Source organism: Phascolarctos cinereus, unplaced genomic scaffold (assembly GCF_003287225.1).
Source record: "Phascolarctos cinereus isolate Bilbo 61053 unplaced genomic scaffold, phaCin_HiC Scaffold_2;HRSCAF=192, whole genome shotgun sequence".
Classification (NCBI taxonomy): Eukaryota; Metazoa; Chordata; class Mammalia; order Diprotodontia; family Phascolarctidae; genus Phascolarctos; species Phascolarctos cinereus.
Window position 1 is genome coordinate 60599678 of NW_027555625.1, and position 23353 is coordinate 60623030.

Genomic DNA, 23353 nt, shown 5'->3' on the forward strand with positions numbered 1-23353 from the left:
TGGCAGATAGTTTGAGCTCAGAATTTCTGAGCTATAGTAGCTGTAAAACCAATTGGGTGTCCATATTATGTCTGGCACCAACATGGTGAACCCCTGGGACTGGAGGAGTCACCAGGCTGCCTAAGAAGTGGAGTACTGGCCCAGGTCAGAAATGGTCAAGCCTTCCAGGCTGATCAGCACTGAGAATAACCACTGCACTTCTAGCTTTAGGTGAATTCTACATAGGAAGATCTAGTATCAAAAACTAAAAATAAAGCCCCACAAAATTGCAATTACTAAGCCTGCTTAGGGATGGAATTTCACTTGCAAAGTATAAGGACAGTTCAGCAGATAGCTTTGGTAAAAACAAATCACTAGTGAATTGATTAACTTTGAAAATTTAGGGGGGAAATGGTTTAGTTTCTTGAAGCTACCCTTCCTCTCCACCCCCTAAATTCCTCAGTTTAAAAATTCTATTACCTTGGCCTTTTTCAATAAAGATGATTTTGGATTCTGGAAGAAAATTTGATCCAGTCACCACCATTTCATGACCTCCATTTACTGGACAACTGTTGATACTGTACTTCTCAATCTGAGGGAGTTCTTGAGCAGATCGCTGTGCTATTTTTCCCCCCAAAGAGTTGAATAAAAGCATGTATTAATATGTAAATTTCCAAGCATAAAGAATACATTTTTTAAAAGATGAATATGAGAAAAATTATATTACATTTAATAGACTAACATTTCATATAACTCATTTTACTACTAAGCATAAATTTTATATTATTTAATTACAATAGACTACAATGTAACTTAGAGATATTGTTATACCATCATTATGACATTATGAATTCACATGTTCAGGCTTGGAACTAGAATCAAGGTTCAGATTCAGAGTCCAATGTGTTTTCTACTATTCTGTCTCATTTTTATATGCTAAACATAAAAATCAGCTTGCTTACTTTACCATCATACTAGATTATTTAAATTCTGTGTCTAAATTTGCTCTTCTGACCTAAACTTTAGATAGCAAATGAAGAGAAGACAATCTATTGGTTATTACTGAAGAAATTTTAAATAGATACCATCATACTCACTTACAGCATTCAACAGGTATGGAAGCAGTCTGCAGAGACAAGACTTTTCCATTAGGTTGGGGTATGTGTGCACGAAAGACAAGACGCACTCTAGTATTCTTTCTGCCAATATCAGTCTCTCCTTTTCGAAGTTCTATATCTGAATTGCGAAGTTTTAAAATACCTGCACAATCAATACTAGAGGGAAAACATAATACTTTACTTCCTGATTCATAAGCAATAGTTCCAGAAAACCCAGTAATTTTAGTTTTGTATTTTTAATCTGTTTTTATAGATTGCTATAACCAAAAAAAGTCATCACCTACTGGCTAATCTTCTGATGATGAGTCTTCCCATATTTAGCTAGATTAGCCCTAAAGCAAGAGACAGAATATGTTGCTGCGGCAGTCATATTCAAAACCCTGGTAGAAATTGCCAGAATATCCTCTTTCTATTGCTATAGTTTTTGCGAACCCCTGGTTATCTCTACAGTATGATTAAAGCATCAAAATGGAATTTTATGGAATGGTTGACCTCTAACTTCTTTTATACTTAAGTGTTAGAAAGGAAGTGTGGTGGTAGCGATCTTATTGTTCAATTATCATATAACTTAAAACCAGGCTAAGAAAGGAAGAAATATGGGTGATCAAAAGGATTTTTTGTAATGGAATGCTTTTGGAACAGAAAAGTCAAAAGAATAAGGAACACTGCATAATGTCAGGGCAGGAAAGTACAACTGTGGGGCTGAAATATCCTCAATCAAAGGTTTGGTTACTGACTAGTATGTATATCAACAAATACCATTCCATCATGTTAAAACTGGGTTTTCCAAATAATCTACATTTATGACTGTTTAAATGTTAAACAGTGTTATGGACAACAGTAGTGAATATTATTAAGAATATGTCCTAAATTAACATATATGACCAACCAAAAGCATAAACAATAAATACTATAGCAAATATCTGTTATTCACGTAAAGAAAAGAATGGAAACAGTGTATTAGTCAAAAATTAAAATTAGCTAAGTTAGTTTTCATTGCTCTGAGCTGTTTCTGATTATGGCTTCCTTTGTTTTTATCTTAAGGCACAATCTGTAGCCAGAAACCAACCTGTAAGCTTAAATCCTAAAGAGTTTGAAGGATAATTAGCAATGAAAATTAAAGGAGGGAGATTTGAGGGAGAAACTGCTTCACATTCTAATGTGAATTTCTAAAATCTAAAAACATTTTCAAATGTATAGATAAAATGCACAGAAAACAAATGAGGTCTTCAAATAAACAACGTGCAGCAAGGTGATGAAGTTTTATAAATAGAATTACTGCTTTTCCAGTTCCAGAGATGCTTATTAAAATGTAACAGAGTAGTGGTTATCCATGTAAACGTGACAAAATTCAGGTCTTGGTGCTGTTACATAGATTCTTATTCTTACAAATTATTATATATAGAATATTGGCAGGGTTAGGGCAATGATTCTGGTTTATAGCATTTAGATTCATTTTAGTTCAAAAGCCTCACTTTACAAAAAGGAAAAACTGCAAAGATTTAGATTGGAGTTATCACAAATAACCATTTGCCATGGTTTTCTGAACAAGAAGCCAGACTGCACTGCTTGTACGTGCTACAGGGGGAAAATATGTACTAAATGCTATTTAAAAACACTAACCTCTATATTAGTTTAAGAGGAAATACTCAAGTATTTCAGAAAGGAACAAAGCTTATTCAATTCAACTGCAGTTATAAAAAATGGAAGGGGAGGGGGGCTGATGGTGAGTGGGACAGTAAGTCTTAAGTCCAAGTTGTATACATGCCATTTAATAAAGAAGAGTGTTATTTAAAATGTTCTTCAGACTTGTAAGATGACAACTTTAACCTCAGATAAGTTAAATAACTGACACAGATGTTATCCCTAACTAAAACCTCACCTTCTTATGTTAGAAGCTTGTCCTGAGCCCCTTTAATGCTAGTATCTTGCCTCTAAGACTCTCTAATTTATACTGTCTAAATCTTTTTTCATGCATTGTAATCTGCAGTGCAAAGTGATCTTTGCCTCAGCAGTTGGCACTCTGAATCAAAGGGATAGGAGGCAGGAGGCTGGGGGTTTCCTTGCCATAAGATAGGGAAAGAACCAGTTAATGGAAGCTCTCATCACCATGTCCTACATAGCACTGGTACAAGATCAGCCTCCCATGACTTGTTACCCCAAAGAGAAGTGAATTAGAGGCATATATAGGTAGCAGCAAGTTATGCTCTGGCACCTTAATCTAGAAATACTTGGGGCTCATATACCACATACCCAGGGAGGCAGAAAGATACAGTGGGAAAAAACCTGGATCTGGAGTCAGAGAATCTGGGTTCAGATTTCCAGCTCTACCAAAGAGGGGTAGGAACAGGCATTAATCAAGCACCTACTTTGGGCCCTGGCTCACTATGCTAAGGGTTTTATAAACATTAGCTTATTAATACTGCAAGGTAGGTCCTATTATTATACCTATGTTACAGTTGAAAAAGCTGTCTGAGGCTGGTTTTGAACTCAGATCTTCTTGAGTCCAGGCCCAGTACTCTATCAACTACCCCTCCTAGGTGACTCCTACAAATTTCTTATACTCTCGGAGCTTCAGTTTCCTTTCTCGTAAAAGGAAGGAGTTTAAGAAGTGGTGAAGGAGTTGCGGGTGGAAAAAGTTTAAGAAGCCCTGGACTAAATGACCTCTAATTCTAAGCATACTGTTCGTCTTGCTTTCCTGCCAATTTTCCTGAGTCTCTTTCCTGGAACCTCAAAGATAATTTAGTCTAAAGCAGGGCCTATACAAGCAAGCCCAATTAAGGGTGATTCAAATTTACATCTATTTGGTTGTTGACAAGAGTTGCCTATAGTCCAGATTGAGACTGATTTCTCTTAGATAAAAATTCTCTAGTATAGCGCTATCAAGCAAAAATGAAGACAAATATTATACTACTTATTCTCTCTCTCTCTCTCTCTCTCTCTCTCTCTCTCTCTCTCTCTCTCTCTCTCTGTCACTCACTTTTATTTTTTCTTCATTATCACAGAATTTCCAGTCCATGTAGTGTTAGGTAAACAACATACCTGGCCGACATATTATTTTCAGGAAGAAGAGGAATTTCTAAAACTTTTGTGCTGGCAATTATTATTTCTTGGCTAGCAGTAGCAACAGTTTTCCCAGTGATTCGGTGCACCTGGTAGAATGCATGTGGTCGTAGGTAGCGATCATCTGCTGTTCCAATGAACATCTGTAGATTTACTGGTTTTTCATTATAGCCCAGGAGCTAATTAGAAAAAAAAATACAGATAAATTTGTGTTTCCAAAGTATAACAGAATATTGATAGTATGGTTACTTTTTTACTATTTCATTCTTTCTAGTTGTATCCCCAGCTCCTGGCACAGTGTCTGACAGATAACAGGCATTTAATAAATGCTTGCTGATTGATCTAAGTATTACATTTGTGGCATTTATGGCACATGAATAAAATGCCATTTGAGTAAAGTAATAGTCATGGATTAATCACAAATTTGGGGTATTTCTTTACAGTGATAAAGGATTCAGAGCATCAGAAGAAACATATAACAAATCCTAAGCACTTTTAATTTCTGAGAAGCTAGAGCCTGTTTGGGGTGAATGCTAAGTTAGATTCTCAATACACTGCATATGAGCAGAACATGTAAAGTAACTAGAAATAGGGACACAGAGAAGCCAGTACCAGAATTTTATTGTAAGCTCCTTTAAAGCAGGGGCCACATTTTATACTTTTTCAACAAACTCTGTTCAAGACCCAGGTTTAATACACAAAAGGTATTTAAAGACTTTTCTGATTTGACTATCAGGGAAGTTTATTCATAGGTCAATAAAAAGTAAATTTACTTCTTTAGTTTGAGATAAGTCATTTACTATTCAATAACATAATGAACAACTGTAATAACCATCTTTTGAGATTTCTGATAAACATTATTGCTGAGCTAACATTCTGAATAGTTATTGGCACCACATAATAAAGAAAAACATTTAGCAAAAGAGCAAATGTCTTTCCATTTAAAAAGATCAGGTTATTTAAATGAAATAATTTTAAAAGAGGTAAACTGTTCTTTAGCTCCATCCCTGGTGTTACGTATTTTGGGGAAAGCAAAGCATCTTAGTTTGTGAAGGCAGCTGCAATTTTCTTTGCTGAAGAGTGATTTTTAAACTGATTTTCTGCAGAAAATATATACCAACTACTTCTCCTCTCTTTGCATTATTAGTTTAAAAGTCATTTTATTAACAGCTAGATTTTCTGCGTTTCTACTCTATTACTCAACTCTGGGATTCTTGGCTTTAGGCATGCTATTTCAGAAGAGGATATGTAGCAACAGCTAGGACCTAGAGCTAAAATGCTTTAATACTGGTACATTAATTCTATCTTGCTTGCAGATTTCTCACTTTTACCAATCAACATTCATTTATTAAGCTCCCCCACGTGTCTGCTACTGTGCACTGCACCTAAACCCTATGCATTCCAGCTTCCAATTTTTAACTGTTTCAAGTGCATTTTCCTCCTTTAATCAACATTGTAGAAATAGACATAACCATTACAAGCACACAGAAGTATGAAGTGGTACCCTACAGGTAGGCTAAAGGGGGGGGGAGGCTGAAGAATAACAAACACATAGTCAACTTTAATGATTCAGTCATCTGTATGGAAAGCACAAGGCCTCTGCTTTTCAGGAATTAGTCTGGAGATGTGTTGGACTGATCACTAGTGGTCTACTACTCCAAGACTTTACAAAGAGGCAGAGAGTTGTGGGAATTTGCCTGCCCTGTTTTGTAAAGATAATCTACTCTGTACTTCCTATCACCAAACAGCTCTTAGGCTCTTTAGCTCAGGTCACTGATCTCTACACTTTGAGAAACACTTGAACTAAAGAGTAAGATTGGAAGAAAGAATGACTTGAAAAAAGTAATGTTCTCTCTTGGAAGAAAACTCAAAGTGACCATCTGTTAGGAGTATCAACTGTTGGTAACCTGCAGTGAGAACATGGAATTTGCTGCCATGTGGCTAATTTTATGCACTTACCTAATTACCAAAGAAAGTGAAAGTATAAGCTAGTATACTATAAAGAAACACTTATTATTAAGCCATCAAGGAACTCAGAGCACCACCATGTTTCCCTCACTGACCTTTCTTTTCCTCTTCCGGGAATATCTTGTTGCCATCTCCCAAAGATAAATATATCACTTTCACAACTACCCTTAGCACTAACAAGCTCCTCCTCTCAACTTTCCTATCTCTGTCAAGAGCACTTCCACTCTCTCAGGCACTGAAGGCTTAAAATGTTGGAATCAACTTCGACTAATGACAGTTCACATTCCTTTATAGATTACTGAGATCTATATCTATCTACCTATATCTATGCCTATCTACCATTAAGCAGATAAATACTAACATCCACATTTTCAGATGAAGCACAGCTGGAATTTAACCTTAATCCTGTGTTTTTTCTTACTATGTTATGATATTCAATTCTTTTCCTTTTATAACATATTTAATCAGTACCAAATTTGTTGAATTTTCCTTTAAAAATTCATTTTTTCAATCCCACTGCCACCAATCTGGCTGAGGTTTTCATATACCTTGGAACACAGTGATAGACTCCTAGTTGCCCACTTACATACCATTAGCAGATGAATCTTCCTTAAACACTGTCTTAATTAAGTTGCTCTAATATTTAAAAAGCTTCAATGGCTTGAAATTTCCTATGACATGAAATCTAAATTTTTCCACCTAATTTTCGAAGTCCTGTATAGTTTGGTCCCAACTTACATCCCCTTCTCACGTGTGTAATCAAGCCAGTCCAATAATAATACTATGCTCATTCTTGCCAATATACCTTTGCTCCTGTTCCCTACTTTGAAATGTCCTTTCCTTGTTCTCTATCCAACATCTCTCTAGCACCTAGCCTTTAGGGCCGTATAGTAGAAGGAGATGTGGACTTGAAGCCAGAAACCTTGATTTAAATTTTAAATCTTCCATTCATTAGTTTGTGAACATAGGCCAATCAAATCAAAACACAACCAAAACAACAACATCTGCTATGTGCCAGGTACTGTGCTAAAAGATAGGGATACAAAAATAAATAGATAAAAAGACAGTCCCCGCCCTTAGGGAGTTTACAATCTAATGGGGGAGACATGTGAATAAATATATAAAAAACAAGCTATATACAGGATAAACTGGAAAACAATTAACAGAGAGAAGGCACTAGAATTAAGAGGAGTTGGGAAAGCTTCCTGTAGAAGATGACATTTTATTGGGACTTGAAGGAAGCCAGGGAGTTAGTAGTCAGAGCAGAAGAGGGAGAGCATTCCAGGTATGAGATGCCTGGAGAAAATGCCCAGAGCCTAGAGATGGAGTGTCTTGCCAGGAAGCCAGTGTCACTGCATCGAACAGTATGTGTCAGGGACTAATGTATAAAAAAACTGGAAGGGCAGAAGGTTAGTTTTTATGAAAGGCTTTGAATGCCGAAGAGCCATTTTGTATTCGCTCCTGGAGACAACAGCGAGCCACTGAAGTTTACTGAGTTAGGGGGTGACATAATCAGACCTGAGTTTTAGGGAAATCACTGAATGGATGATGTGGGGAGTGGGGAGTGGGGAGATCCACCAGCAGGCTCCTGCAATAATCTAGGCATGAAGTGATAAAGGCCTGCACTAAAATGTATGCAGTATGACAGGAGAGAAGGGGGCAGATTCAAGAGATGCTACAGAGGTGAAATCAACAGACTGGCTACTGGGAGTGGAAGAGTATGAGAGACAGCGAGGAATACAGGATGACTTCTTGGTTTTGAGACTGACAGGATGGTGTTGTCTGCTACAGTAATAGGGAAAATAGGAGGATTTAGAGAGAAAGTTAATTAGTTCCATTTTGGATACATTGAGTTTAAGGTGCCTTTTAAAGATTATTTCTCCAGGACAGGAGATGTGGGCATGTTTGCAGGCAGCAGAAAATGAGCCAGTAGACAGGGAGAAATTGAAAATAATGAAAAGAGTCAGGATAACAGAAGAGGCAATCTGTTGGAGGCGATATGACAGAATTGGATCACCTGAACAATGGGAGGATTTAGCTGCTTCATCATGTGAGATGGAGGTGAAGAAAGTAGTGGAAAGCAGCTGACAAATAGAACAATTAACAATGCACTTCAATTTAAAATGTGATTATTGCTATTCTTTTATCTGTGTGACTCCGTATGTGTATTCTAATCTCACCAATATAACAACTGAACAAATATTAAACAAGCTTCAGGGTGCATGGCACTCTGAAAATATTACATGGGAAATTGGACAATTATCTATGATACAACATGAAATAGCTGATTCTCATATTAATGGTATTGACCCTCAAGATATTGCAAACAAACTGTTAAATTGGATAAATCAACTCAATCCTTTTAATAATGTATTAAGTTTGCTGTTGCACTGTCTACCTTGGCTATGTTTTTATTGGTTTTGTGCTTCCTACTTCCCTGTCTGCTAAAATGTACTCACCACGTCCTAGGCGAGCTTCATGCATCCATTCATTACCTCAAGCTAGCACAGAAAAAAGGGGGAGATATAGAGGGCCAATTCTGAAGAGTCAGAGGATGCAGACCAGGCCAGGTTTTACCAGTAAGTAGCTTGTCCTATATCCGATGGCTACATAATTCAGGCATGATTGGCTCACCACCCCCCTGTTCTGTCTCTTGGAGAACAGGATGCCCTTGGAAATTGCAAGGAGGTGAGGAAACCCCCTGTTCTGTCTCTTGGAAAACAGGATGCCCTTGGAGATTACAAGGAAGCAAGAAAATGGGACAGGATAACTCCCTGGTTAATGTTCCCATGAGATAAGGAAACAGCCAGGATAATGTGCTTGTTGTTACTTTGATTAGTATTTGCATGAGAAAAATTATCAGTGTTGCTTGTTGGTAAAAATATGTAAACTTTGTTGCTTTACTTGCTGTTACTTTGGGTGATATTCTCATGAGTCAAAGATATAAAAACCCTAACTCTCAGATCAATAAACAGAGCTTGTTCTTTACTTGCCTCCCACCTGGCCCGCGTGTTTCTTTCTCTCTTCATAACTCGGCTGGAATCTTATCACAGCCCGTGAACACTAGCGTTCGCAGCAGTGGATGATAGCAATATCACAGGTAGACCATCTTTGTGCTAAGAGGGAGTGGAGATGTAGGTCATGGAAACTAAGTACACTAAAGAACTGGGAAACTAAGAGTATTTGAGGAATCATCAATATATATGCTGAAATCCCCTAGGATGAGGGCAGGAGTTGGGGCAGAAAGACTGTGAATGAAGCAATGAACTCACTAAAGAAGGAAGGAAGGAAAATGTCTTTGGGGGAGGAGGAAAGGAGGCTTCACTAGATAATGGACACCAAGATCTGGATTGGATGATAAATTTAGATAGTGTGAACCTTAAAGGAGAAGAAGTTGCTGAGTGGTGATGGTAAAGGGAGGGCCTAGAGGTAGCATCAGGGAACAAGGAATATTTTGATTTCCCCATCAAGTCCACCATATCCACTGAGTCCAGGGCATATGAGTGAATATAAAGCAATATTGTAAAGGTGGCCAGTGATGCAATGTCATCAGGAGGAAGCCAGGTCTCAGTGAGAGCCAGAAGACATAGGGAATGAAAAAGGAAAAGGTTTAATATGAAAGCAAGCTTGTTAATTATGGAATGGGCATTTCAGAGAGGACAGGGGAAGGGGTGCATAGATGTCGACTGAGACATTTGAGATATAAGATTCAGGGAAATGGGAACAAGAAAGTGGGCAGTAGGATGGGGAATAGGATTTGTAAAGTGACAGCTAGGAACTGAGAATGAGTGGGATGGGGAGAAATGATGAGTGGGATTATGCTAACCATTAAGAAATGAGTCCAGGCAGAGTATCAGTGGCTGGAGAAAGTCTATTCAAGGTCCTTCCACAGAGTTCCAATTTCACATCAAGAAGAGATGTTTGTTGAGTGAGCCTAGGAGGCTAGACTCATATGACGCAGGAGCATGCAAAAGTACAGTTTATAAGAATCAAGATAGCAGGAAGAGCTGACAATAGCCATGTAAAGAAATCCAAGGAATGAAAAAGAAGAAGGCAGTAAAAGAAGATAAAAGAGTATGAAAACTATAGACTAGGGGGCTTGCCTTTAATTCCTGAAGATTCTGACAGTATCATTAAAAGCATGGTTAGTGAGCAACTAGTAAAGGAAATAGTGATCACAAAGAGACAGCATGGCTTCATAAACTACAGACCATGTCTAACTAATCTTGTTTCCTTTTTTTGAAGGAGTTACTAGTATGGAAGATCAAGGGAATACTATATAGTTTAGTTATGCTTCAAAAAATGTATGAAAAAGTATCTTATGCTACTGTTAAGAGGTAGGATGCGGAAAGGAAAGAGAAATATGGGCTAGATGATAAAAACAATCAGATGTATTTCAAACTACCTGAATAGCTCAACTCAAAAAAGTATGATACTAACTTGGAAGGAGGTCTGCAATGGAAATGTCACAGTAATCTGTGCTTGGACATGTTCTATTTAAAAAAGAAAAATGTTTTAAATCAATGACTTGAGATAAAGGCATAAATGGCTTGCTTATCAAACCTGAAAAGAATGGCTTAGCTAACATACTGTATGAGAAATAGTTTTGGGTTTTTTTTTTTAATCTGAACAGGTTAGAAAACTATGCCAAATCAAATAATATGAAATTTAATAACAGTATAATCCAAATCTCACACTTAAATTTAAAAAATCAATTTCATAAGTACATAATGGGAGAGACATGACTAGACTAAAAAAGATCTGAGAGGCCAAAGGGACTAGGAGGCAATATGAAATCCACAGTGAGATATGGCAGACAAAAAAGCTAAAGCTTATACTGCACTGAGAGGCACAGGTTCCAGGAAACAGCAGGCAATACTTCCACATAACTCTGTCCTGATCATAGCACACGTGCAGTACCGTATTCTGTTCTGGGCACTACATTTTAGGAAGGATGTGGATAAATTGTGGAGTGTCCAAGAGGCCAAAAAGGGTAATAAAAGGCCTTCAGATCATGCCACAAAAAGATCAGTGGAAAGGACAAGGGATATTTAACCCAGAGTACATTAAGGTGACTTGGAATGACATCACAGCTATCTTCAAGTATTTGAAGATAGCACCTAGAAGGACTGAACTTGTTTTTCTTGACTTCAGAGGGCAGAACTAGAACAGTAGAGTAGAATTTGCAAAGAAGAAAATTTAGGTTTGATATAAAGATAACCTTTCTAATGATGAGACCTATCCAAGAGTCAAATGAACAGCCTCAGAGGTAGTAGATTATCCTCCACATTGCAAGTCTTAAATAAGGGTCAGCTAATATTTGTCAGGTCTGTTGTAGGTTTCAGGTATGGATTAGATTAGATGGACAATGAAATCCCTTCCAAATGTGAGATTCCGTGATATCATGATGCTCACGTCTAATCCTCTAACTGGTTTCCAAGCCTTTCATGTATTCAAAAGAACTTTTATTAGCAAAGCTTGGGATACCCTTGTTTGCAGGGTACTCTTAAAAATGCTGCAATAGCTAAAGTGCTAGGTCTGAAATCAGGAAGGCCTGAGTTCAAATCTAGCTATATGCACTTACTAAGCTGTGTGACTCTGACAGAAAGTCACTTAACCATGATCTGCCACAGTTTCCTCGTCTGTAAAATAGGGTAAAAGTCTTCCTTAGCTGATGAACGAGTTACTATTTGTAAAGAGCTTAGCACAGTGCCTGACATACAGGAGGCCCATAATGCTTTTTCTCTTCCCCTTTGGTACGCCAAGCTTGTTTGCATGTGGTTTGCCATGTTTTGAGGAGACTTCCTGTTCTCATTCGAGGAACTTTCCCATTTTTCAAATGGAATGCTTTTCTTCCCACAACTCTTGTATACTTTGCCAGTTGGTTATGATTGGAACATGTGTTTTATTTGATTTGGAACACACATTCATTTGATATTCTTAAACAGTCTTTTGGATGCTCTGGCTTAAATTCTATGAGCAGGCTATTTAAAAAAAAAACCAAACAAACCAAAAAACATCTAATTGGAAAAAGTTTGTCTAGAAAACTGGATCATTTACTTTGCTGATTCTATTTGGTTTTCCTTCAAAAACTATCATTTTGTCATTATTTTTTGAAAACTGAAAAATCATTTTAAAAGGTTTTTTTGCCCCTACATTTTCAAACTTGCCAGAAGGCTGAAGATAATCCTTATGAAAAGTAACTTGTTCTAAGGGTAGGAAGCTGCCTTTTCTCTTACCCAAAAATCTTAATTTACTTCATAAGCAATTTAGAAAAGAAATTCCATATATCTATTTATAGACAACAAAAATGTTCTCATTAGTGGAATAAAATCTAATTCTGTAACTTCGACTTAAAAAAATTCCCATTATTGGGTAGCCAACATACTACAGTATAAAGAATACTGGATTACAGAGTAGGTCCAAATTGTGCGCTGCTGTCTGTATCTGCATGACTGCACATGTTTTCCTCACTGTAAAATGAGGGATATATATGGCCTTCAAGTTTCCTTCCAACTCTTAATTTATGTTCTATGCTTTTAACAGTCTTACAACTTTAGTCAGATGGTCTAAAGCTGAGCAGCTAGGTGATGCAGTGGGTAGAGTGCTGAACTCAGACTTAGGAAGGCTGATCTTCCTAAATTCAAATCTGGCCTCAGACACTAGCTATTTGACCCTAGGCAAGTCATTTCAACCTGTTTGCCTCAGTGTGCTCACGTCTAGAATGAGCAGGAGAAGGAAATGGTAAACCACTCCAGTATCTGTATCAAAAAAAAAACACCAAAAGGGGTCATGAAGAGTCAGACATGACAGGAAATGACTGCACAACTAAAGTTGTGCCAACTTATTTAAGTATATAATTCTACCACCTTAGCTTTGATGGTATTTCTCCTGTCTTAGGATTTTTACACTATTACTGTGGTCCTTCAAATAGGTTTAACATTTCCTATCTGCCCTTTTCTGCCCTTCCAAAGAAATTTGTATTCTAGTGACATACTCCATCATTATCCTTTCCATAAATCTCCAAAGTGCTAATTACATCAAAGTTCTCAACTTCAGCCAAATTTTCCAGTTGATACACTTTGCCTTTTAAAAAGCCATTTGTAGAGAAACACTTATTTATGTTGGCTTGATTTGTTTTCTACTTTTCACAGCTATCATTGGTTTCATTAGGTGGGTAATTATTTTGTTGTCCCCATCTGACAAAAAGCACGGCCATCCAATTTTCCCCTGGCCATTTTAGTGGATTTATGTCAGTTTAAATCATGTTCAATTTTACTTAAAGGATCATAAATTTAGAGCTAAAAAGGACTTTAGAGATTATCTAGTACAATTTTCTTCTTTTAGAAATGAGGAAATTGAGATCCAGGGCATTAAGTGACTTGCACATGGTCACATAAGTTACAGAAGCATTTATTAAGCACCTATTACATATGAGGCATTGTGTGAAGAACTGGGATAGACAAAAAAAGGTAAAGACAATACCTGTCCTCAAGGAGCTTCCACCATAATGGGGAAGACAACATATAAATAATTCTGTTCAAACAAGTTATACAAGATCTCAGACTTGAAGGAAACCAAGAGACAGAGCTGAAGATGGAGAAAATTCCAGGCAAAAGAGACAGCCAGTGAAAATACAGAATTAGGAGATGGAGTACCCTGAGGAAGAGAAACAGCAAAGAGGCCAGTGTCACCGAATTATAGATTATGTGAAAAGGAAATGAGTTGTAAGAAGACTGCAAAAGTATAAAGGAGCCAGGTTATGAAGGGCTTTAAAAAAAAAGTCAGACTGAGGATTTTATATTTGATCCTACAAAGTGAAAGGGAACCACTGGAGTTTAATGAAGAAAAGGGTAACATGGTTAGGTCTGTACTTTAGGAAGATCACTTCCCACAGCTGTGTGAAGAACAGACAAGACAGGGGAGAGACAAGGCAGGAAGATCAATCAGAAGGCTATAGCAATAATATAGGTGAGAGGTGATGAGGACCTGCACAAAGTGGGGGCAGTGTGCCAAGTGTATGGCAAGATTTCAAAGGCAGAAACGACAGGACTTGGCAACTGATACGTGATTGAGTAGGTTGTGGTAATTGAGAGTTAGGAAGAGGAGAGAAAGGTTTTAAGGTAAAGACAACGAGTTCCATTTTTTTTTAACAGCAACAAAATATTTAATGATATTCATAATCATTATTATCATACATGGTAATTAGGCATAAATGGTGAGCAGATCATAAACATACACAGAGGTGAACACACACCACACAAATAATGAATTCTATTTTTGATGTGTTGAATTTAAGGTATCTACAGGAGTTACACAACAGGCATGAAGAAGTGGTCTGTTACCAAAGCTTATTCCTCCCACCTGAACAAGCAATTCCTTTCCAATCCAATTCCTCCGATAGACTGTTCCTTCAATAATCCTCACTCTGTCACTTAACTTCAACCTTTCCCTACTGCCCATAAACATACCCACGTCTCCCCCATCCTCAATAAACCCTCACTTGATACTCCCATCCCCACTGTCATCCTATATCTCTTCTGCCCTGAACAAACTCCCAACAAACTCCTTGAAAAAAGCCATCTACAACAGGTGCTTCCACTTTCTCCCCTCTCACTCACTCTCTTCCTAACGCCTCCCTTACAATCCAGTTTCTAACTACATCATTTCAATAAAACTGTTCTCTCCAAAGTTATGAATGATCTCTTAGTTGTCAAATCCATGGCCTTTTCTCAATCCTCATTCTCCTTAACCTCTCTGCAGCCTCTGATACTGCTAATCTCCCTCCTCTCCCTGATATTCTCCTCTTTCTAGAGTTTGGTCCCTTCTCTCTCCGGTTATCCTTCTACCTATATACAGCCTCCTCTGCTGGATTCTCATCCAGATCATCCCCCACAGGGTTCTGTCCTGGGCCCTCTTCTCTTTCCCCACTATGCTACTTCAGTTGATCTTATCACCCTCCATATATTTAATTACCATCTCATGCTAGCGATTTTCAAATCTACCTTTCCTGCCCCAAACTCTCTGCTGACTTACAGTCTCACATTTCAAAGTGAATGTCAAGAATCATCTTAAACTCAACCTGTTCAAAACAGATTCATTATCTTTTGTCTAAATCTTTTCCCCCTCCTAACTATACTTAACTTACTTGACAGCACTGCCAACCTTCTAGTCCAGGGGCAGGAAACCTGCGACCTTGAGGCCACATGTGGCTCTCTAGGTCCTCAAGTGCAGCCCTTTGACTGACTCCAAACTTCACGGAACAAATCCCCTTAATAAAAGCATTTGTAAAACTTGGACTCAGTCAAAAGGCTACACCCGAAGACCTAGAAGGCCACATGTGGCCTCAAGATCACAGGTTCCCCACCCTGTCCTAGTCCCTCAAGCTTACAACCTAGGTGTCATACTCAACTCCTCATTATCTCTTATCCCCCCCATCCAATCTGTTACCAAGGCCTGTCAACTTCACCTTCACAATATCTCTGAACAGGCCTCCTTCTCTCCTCTGACACTGCCACCAGTTTGGTGTAGGCCCCCATCACCTCACTGTTGGACTACTGCCTCAAGTCTCTTCCCATTCCAATTCATCTTCCATGCAGCCACCAAAGTGATTTTTACTAAAGCACAGATTCCCCTATATCACTCCCCTACCCAGTAAACTCCAAAGGCTCTCTACAGCCAGAAAAAAAATACAAAATGTTCTGTTTGATATTAAAATCCCTTCATAACCTAGCCCCCTCCTACCTTTCTAATCTTCTTATCCCTTGCTCCTCACCATATCTTCCTCAATCCAGTGACATTGTCTCTGATAAAGCCCCCATTTCTCAACAGAGAACTGAGTCAAATTTATAAGAATATAAGCCATCCCCTAGTTGATAAACGGTCAAAGGATATGAACAGGCAGTTTTCAGATGAAGAAATCAAAGCTATCTACAGTCATATGAAAAAATGTTCTAAATCACTATTGATCAGAGAAATGCAAATCAAAAGAACTCTGAGGTACCACCTCACATCTCTCAGATTGGCTAACATGGCAGAAAAGAAAAATAACAAATGTTGGAGAGGATGTGGGAAAATTGGGATGTTAATGCACTGTTGGTAGAATTGTGAATTGATCCAATCTTTCTGGAAACCAATTTGGAACTATGCTCAAAGGACAATCAAACTGTGCATAGCCTTTGATCCAGCAATACCACTACTAGGTCTGTATCGCAAAGAGATCATAAAGGGAAAAATACCCACATGCACAAATATATTTACAACAGTTCTTTCTGTGGTGGCAAACAATTAGAAATTGAAAAGATGCCCATCAATTGGGGAAGGGCTAAACAAGTTGTGGTATATTATTATAATGGAACACTATTGTGCTATAAGAAATGACAAGCAGGATGATTTTAGAAAAACTTGAAAAGGCTTACATGAACTGATGTTGAGTGAAGTGAACATAACTAAGAGAACACTGTACACAGTATCAGCAACAATGTACAATGATCAACTGTGAATGACTTTGCCATTCTCAGCAATACAATGGAAAATGCTATCTACATCCACAGAAAGAACTGCTGGAGTCTGAAGGAAGATCAAAACATACTAATTTCACTTTATTTTTTTGTGGTTCTTTTCTTTTGACCTGTTTCTTCTTTCACAAAATGACTAATGTGGAAATATGTTTTACATGACTGCACACACAATCTATAGTAAATTGCTTACTGTCTTAGGGAGGGGGTGGTTAAGGGAAGGAAGGAGAAAATTCGGAACGAAAAAAAAATTTTAAATGAATATTAAAAATTGTTTACATGTAATTAGAAAAAATAAAATACTACTAAAAAAAAATCCAGTGACACTGGCTTCCCGGCTGTTTCATTAATATGATGCTCCAGGCATGTACTCTGGAAGTCCCCCATGCCTGAAATGCTCTCACTCCTCATTTCTGCCTAATGGCTTCTTGGTTTCCTTTAAGTCTCAATTAAGATACTATATTCTATAGCAGAGATGTCAAACTCTACTCATGCAGCCCAAACCAGTTAAGATACAACTGGGAAATCAGCAAAATAAAGTAAAATACAATACAATAAAACACAGATAATGTTAATGTGTGGTTTTCTAAGTCAATATGCAGCAGCAGGGATCCGTTAGTTTTTATAAGGTTGTCACTGCTATTCTACAGGAAACCTTTTCCAACTGTCTTAATTCTAGTGCTTTCCTTTAAAAAAAATTTTCCTACTTATCCTCCACATAATTTGCCTGTGTATATTTCTTTGCTTGTTGTCTACCTTATTAGATCATCAGATCCTAGAATGCAGGGGCTGCCTTTCAGCTCTTTTTGTATCCTCTTGGCTTAGCACAATACCTGCCATATAGTAGGCTCTTAATCTATGTTTATTGACTAAGTGACTAAAGGTCACTCCAAGAAGACTGAAGATCAGAAGAGAGGTTAGGGCTAGATATATAAATCTGCTAGACTAAGATATGAATCCAGGTTTTGTGATTCCAAATCACTATGGTATTCTTTGTGTTATACCATGTTAACTCTAGCTTTCCCATTTTTAGTTTTAAAATTGTTTTTCTACATATTTAACATCAGCAGTCTCTTGCCATTCTGATTCATACTGGATGCTCATCTAACCTAAATAATTACTAATTTCCTCTATCTTAAATCCTCCTTAAATCCTACTTACATGCAGCAAATTCTGGTATACAAGTTTATCACATGGGTCCTTAAGGCAGTGGGTACTTCTTGGTTTAAAGACAGGGGGGAGGGGAAGGGAGGCACAAATTCCCTATCAGTGAACTTACCTTCAATAGTTGGCCAGTAGGCACAATTACCTCAAAGCAAAGGTGTTTACTAAGACAGCACAGAAAGAACTGCAGCTCCAAAACATTCCTCTGATAAACTCTCCCATAACTATATACATAGTCCATGAGAAGTGGGGACCCAAAATTTAAAAGTACACCAGAGCAAGTTACAAACATGGAGAAACACAAGCAGCCAAGACAACTCATGCTTTTGGTACTACAGAGCCCCCTTGACTGTTCTTTCTTTGTGATGTCTTCAAACTGTTCTCCATTTATTTGCTGCTTTTGAAAATTTTATTCTTGATCACCACAACTACCTCTTGCTTGAATCCATATTCAGCTTTCTTTTTTGCTTTCCCTGAAGCTCATTCTGGCTCTCAGAATACTGCTCATCTTTGTATCTGTGTCTCCACAGACAGTGTATGTGGAGTAGTTCTCTGCTCTCCACTGGATGCATCTCAAATGTGCCTCAAACCCTCCTGAACTGCCCTGAACTCTAAATTACTTTCTCCTGGATGTGACAGGAGAGGAGGGAGAGGGAGAAGAAACACATCCTCAAGCTCACCCCCATCCCTGGAGATCTTACTCCACAAAACTACTCTCTGCCTGGACAATGCCGAACTTTTAAACTGCCTCAACTTACAGCTCAGGGTTGGCAGGCCTATCTATCTGCATATCTTAGAATGTCCTCACCTTTACATTCACCTTGGAAATTATACCGTGGCTCCCTAAAACACAGATGTCTTTATAACTAATAACTGTTGTTTCCCATACCACTTCCCTCTGTCTCAGCAAATCCTTTTCCTTAGGAGTATCTGTCCTCAGTGTAAAAAGATATTCTGGTATCAGCTCAAAGGTACATCCCATTTAGAAGTTTATTACTCTCCTTCTCCATGGCAGCCCGAGGGCTGTTTAATGGTGCTAGAACAGTTCTTTAAACTACAATGAAGTTTCATCAATTATTATCTTTCCCCTCTTCCTCTCTCTCTCTCTCTTTCTTTTAAAAAACAAGCCATCCTGACCCACTGAAAATTAATTTTTTCTCTGAAGGTCAGAAAACCTTTAAACATAAAATAGGCCTCTTCAAAAACAAAGGACAAACAGCAACAACTGTGCTATTGTCATAATCTGTTCAGATACCAGCAGAAACCACTAACAAGGGGCAGAGGAAAGGGGAACTAAGGTAGAAAACACGGCTCTATGGAAAGAGTACTGGATTAGGAGTTATAAGACTTGTGTTCTAATCTTAGTCCATCAACCTTCTGAGCCAGGTGACTCCTTAGCAAGTAAAAACTGCTTGGCTTCAACTGACTTATATATTCCTACTCAGTTAACCCCACTTGCCTTAGGGTCATAGATTTAGAGGTAAGAGGAACCTTAGAGGCCTTATGGTCTAAACCCTTCATCTTACACATGAGGAAACTGAGGCTGGGGATGCTTAAGTGATCTGCTCAAGGTCACACAGCTAATAAACTAGGCAGTGCAGTGGAGAGAGCCCTGGACCTGTATTCAGAAAAGCCCGAGTTCAAATTCTGCCTTAGACATTAGCTGTATGACCCTGGGTAAGTCATTTAACCATGATCTACCTCAATTTCTTCATCTGTAAAATAATGATAATAACAGCACCTACTTCTCAGGGTTGTTATAAGGATCAAATGAGAAATTTGTTAAAAGTTTCTTACAAATCTTAAATTGCTATATAAATGATATGATGATGATGATGATGATGATGATGATGATATTAAGCACCACAGTGAGGACTGAAATCCAGATCTTCTGACTCTAAATCAACACTCTTTACACCACATCATGGTTTCTTCTCGTATCTTTACGTGGGAAGGGGAAGAATCAAAGTTACTTTGAGGTTTCCAAATGTAGGGGAAGGAGAAGATCTAAGATGATATCATTACCCTTCAAGAATGATAGGAAACTAATTCCAAAAAGGTTTAGACAAACTGAGGAAAGACAGAAGTTTGAATTATGCATAGATTTCAACAAGAGATGAATGCATTGAGTGCACTCCAACAATGAGTTGTCCTGCGTGGCTGATGGAGTATGTGGAAGTTAGTAATGTAAGAGAAATCTGGAGTTAGACAGAAGAGGTCCTTGGAAGCTAAGTTACTGTTGTTGTTGTTGTTGTTGTTGTTGTTGTTGAGACATTCAGTCAGGCAGACTCTTCGTGAGCCCATTTGGGGTTTTCTTTGCAAAGATACTGGAATGGTTTGCCAATTTCTCCTCCAGTTCATTTTACAGATATGGAAACTGAGGCCAACAGGGTTAAGTGATTTGTCCAGGGTCACACTGCTAGTAAAGATATGAGGCCAAATTTGAAATTAGGTCTTCCTAACTCCAGGCCCAGTATCTATCCACTGGGCCACCCATGGACTTAATATGCAGTAGGTAACAGAGAACCACGGGAAGTTTCTGAGTAGTACAGGGACATGATCAGAGCTGCACATTAGGAAAAAAGCAGTTGTGTGAAAATTGAATTGACATGAAAAGTTTGATGTGGGGAGACAGATTAGAAGACCATTAGAATGAGCAAGTGTGAGACTGATTATGCTAACACTGGCATTGGTAATATAAAAATCAAAATGGATTTTTTAAGAAAGGAAAGTAGCAAAACTGAAAAGATTATAAATTCAACTCTCAGCTGCAATGGAATTCTTGTTTCCCTCTATATGCATTTTACTATATCTCATATATATCACATATACTGAGCCTTTGCACCTAGGAGATGAATTAAGAGGAATCTGTGCAGTCATAATTGATACTTATTTCTAAGCCTTCAGTGGCACAAAACTATTTATTTGGACAGAAATTTGTGGGCCAGGAGCAAGAAGCCTTGAAATCTGGCATGTAAATTTAGTGTGTGACTATCAAACTGTTATGTGTTTCCATCAAAGTTGACCTGAGAAGTAATCAAAAAGTACTTACCCAACTACCTACTAGGTACATAAAGAAGGAAAAAATAATGAGTCATTCCCTAGATACAAAAGAGATAATACAGTAAAGCATTACCCGAAAGAAAAATGAGCAAAAATACAGAGGCAGGAAAAGATGTGTGCGGGTCAGTGAAGAGACAGGACTGGTTAAAGTGGCTGGTATATATCAGAGAGTAATGAGCACTGAGAATGGTTAAGTATCCAAGGGCCTGATCTCTACGGAGGATCATGAAAAGTAGGAGGCTATATGTGAATCCATAGGCAAAGGGAACCACCACTATAGGTTAATAATAATTATGATAATAGGGAGGTGCTATTATTATCCTTATTTTACTGATGCAGAAACTGAGGTTGAGAAGGGTTGAAGTGGTTTGACCAGGATCACACAACTAGTAACTGGCTGGGGGCAGGATCTGAACTCAGATCTTCCTGCCTCTAAATTCATGGAATAATTAAAGTAATAATTTAAGAAGATTAGTCTGGCAGTAGTATGCTGAATGTATTAGAAAAGGAAAAACTCAGCACTAAGGAGGTTAACTAAGAGACTAGTGTAAAAAAGTTGATGTGGCCTTGGACTAAAGTGGCAGGAATATGAATGAAGATAAAAATAAGTGTTCAAAGGAAGAATTAGAAATGACTGAAAACAGGTATGGAAGAGAAGAAACCCTAAATGACTCTGGCTTGGTGAACTGGGAGAAAGGAATGGTAACATTAACAGTGAAGAGAGAATTAGAAGGAGAAACAGCTTTTAGGAGAACGATGAACTATGGTGCTAGAAAAAGCCAATTTATCCTCTAGATAGCTGCAAAATTGATATTCCTAAAACAGAGATCTGATCTTGTCACTACCCTACTAACACGTGTTGAAAATCTCCCCTCTTACCTATCAGATAACCTATGAGATACCTATGAAATAGAGAATTCTCCAAATGGCATTTAAAGCATTCAAAATATGGTTCGTACCTACCAGTGTACCTTTCCAGTTTTATTTCAGATCACTCCCCTTAATATTCTAGCAAAAGGAGTTCATTAGCTATTTCCCTTAAATGATATCCCATCTTCCACTTCTGTGCCTTTAAAACAGAGCTTCCTTCTCCCATCTGTGGAATGCACTTTCCTTCCCTTACTGATATTCCATAGAATTCTTGGCTTCCTTCAAAGCGCAGCTCAGGCACCAAAGGCTACAAGAAATCTTTCCTGGTCCCATTCAGATATTGGTGTTAATCTCTCTTGAAACTACTTTTATATACTTTGCATTTCTTTATGTTCATGTCCATTTTACTATAGTTTTGGAAAAAAGACTATAAGCTCCTTCTTCATTATTTGCTTTGTATTCCCAGTGCTTAGAATAATGCCTTGCCCTATGTTATAATGTTTATTAAATACGCATGTTGAGTTTGAAATGATGGTGGGACAAACAAGTGAAACATCCAAGAACAAACCGGAAATGCAAAAATAGAGTTGAGAGAGATTAGGGTTAAAGATACAGATTTGTGGGGCAGCTAGGTGGCACAGTGGATAGAGCATGGGCCCTGGATTCAGGGAAGACCTGAGTTCAAATCCGGCCTGAGACACATAACATTTACTAGCTGTGTGACCCTGGGCAAGTCACCTAACCCCCATTGCCCAACAACAACAACAACAACAAAAAAGATACAGATTTGTATCTTATCCACATAGGGATAAAAAGTCAAATGAGCTAATATTTATAAAGCACCTACGTATAAGCAGACATTGAGTAAATGCTATTTATTGTGGACAGGGGGTAGAACTAGGTGATACAGCACATACAGCACTGTGGTCGGGAAGACCTGAGTTCAAATATGATCTCAGACACTCACTAGCTGTGTGACCCTTGGAAAATGATCATTATCTGCTCAGTTTCTTCAACTACAAAATGGGGATAATAGCACCTTACATCCTGCCCCCCCAATTGTTGTGAAGATTAAATGAGGTAATATTTATCAAGCACTTAGCACAAAGCCTGACACATAATACGTGCTATGTAAATGCTAGTTATCACTACTGGTATTGTTATTAAAATAAGGAAATGGATCACAGGGTCAAAAAAGAAGAGAACAGCACTAATGGTTAATGTCCATATTTAGGACACTAGAATAAGAAGATAACCTATTAAAGTAGACAGAAATATTGTAGTCAGCATGGCAAGAAAACCAAGATAGTAGAACTGCACTGAAGGTGAGAAAAGGGAGTTTCAAGATAAAGGGAGCAATAAAAAAAAAAAAGACTAAATCTAAGAAAGAATAAGTACCTGGGGATATAAGCATAAAGAATAAAACAATGCCTTTGAAGTCAAGAGGACCTGAGTTCAAATCCAGTCTCTGACATTTGACACTTACTAGCTGTGTGACACTCAGGATGTTACTTAACCCTGATTGCCTCACCAAAAAGAAAAAAAAAAGAATAAAACAATTCAAAGGTAAGACAAAAAAAAATACATATACAAATACACACACCAGAAATA

General features: G+C 38.0%; 1 protein-coding gene across 4 annotated transcripts in view; it reads right to left on the bottom strand.

Moving 5' to 3' along the window:
* Positions 1–23353, bottom strand: part of NFATC3 (nuclear factor of activated T cells 3) — a 186129-nt gene that overhangs the window by 77840 nt on the left and 84936 nt on the right. For all 4 annotated transcript variants that reach the window (XM_078149410.1, XM_020989294.2, XM_020989295.2 and 1 more), the window contains 3 exons: positions 4140–4339; positions 1081–1253; positions 460–600 (listed from right to left, as the gene is read on the bottom strand). In XM_078149410.1, coding sequence (XP_078005536.1) covers positions 460–600; positions 1081–1253; positions 4140–4339 — 514 coding nt within the window. The remainder of the gene's footprint in view (positions 1–459; positions 601–1080; positions 1254–4139; positions 4340–23353) is intronic.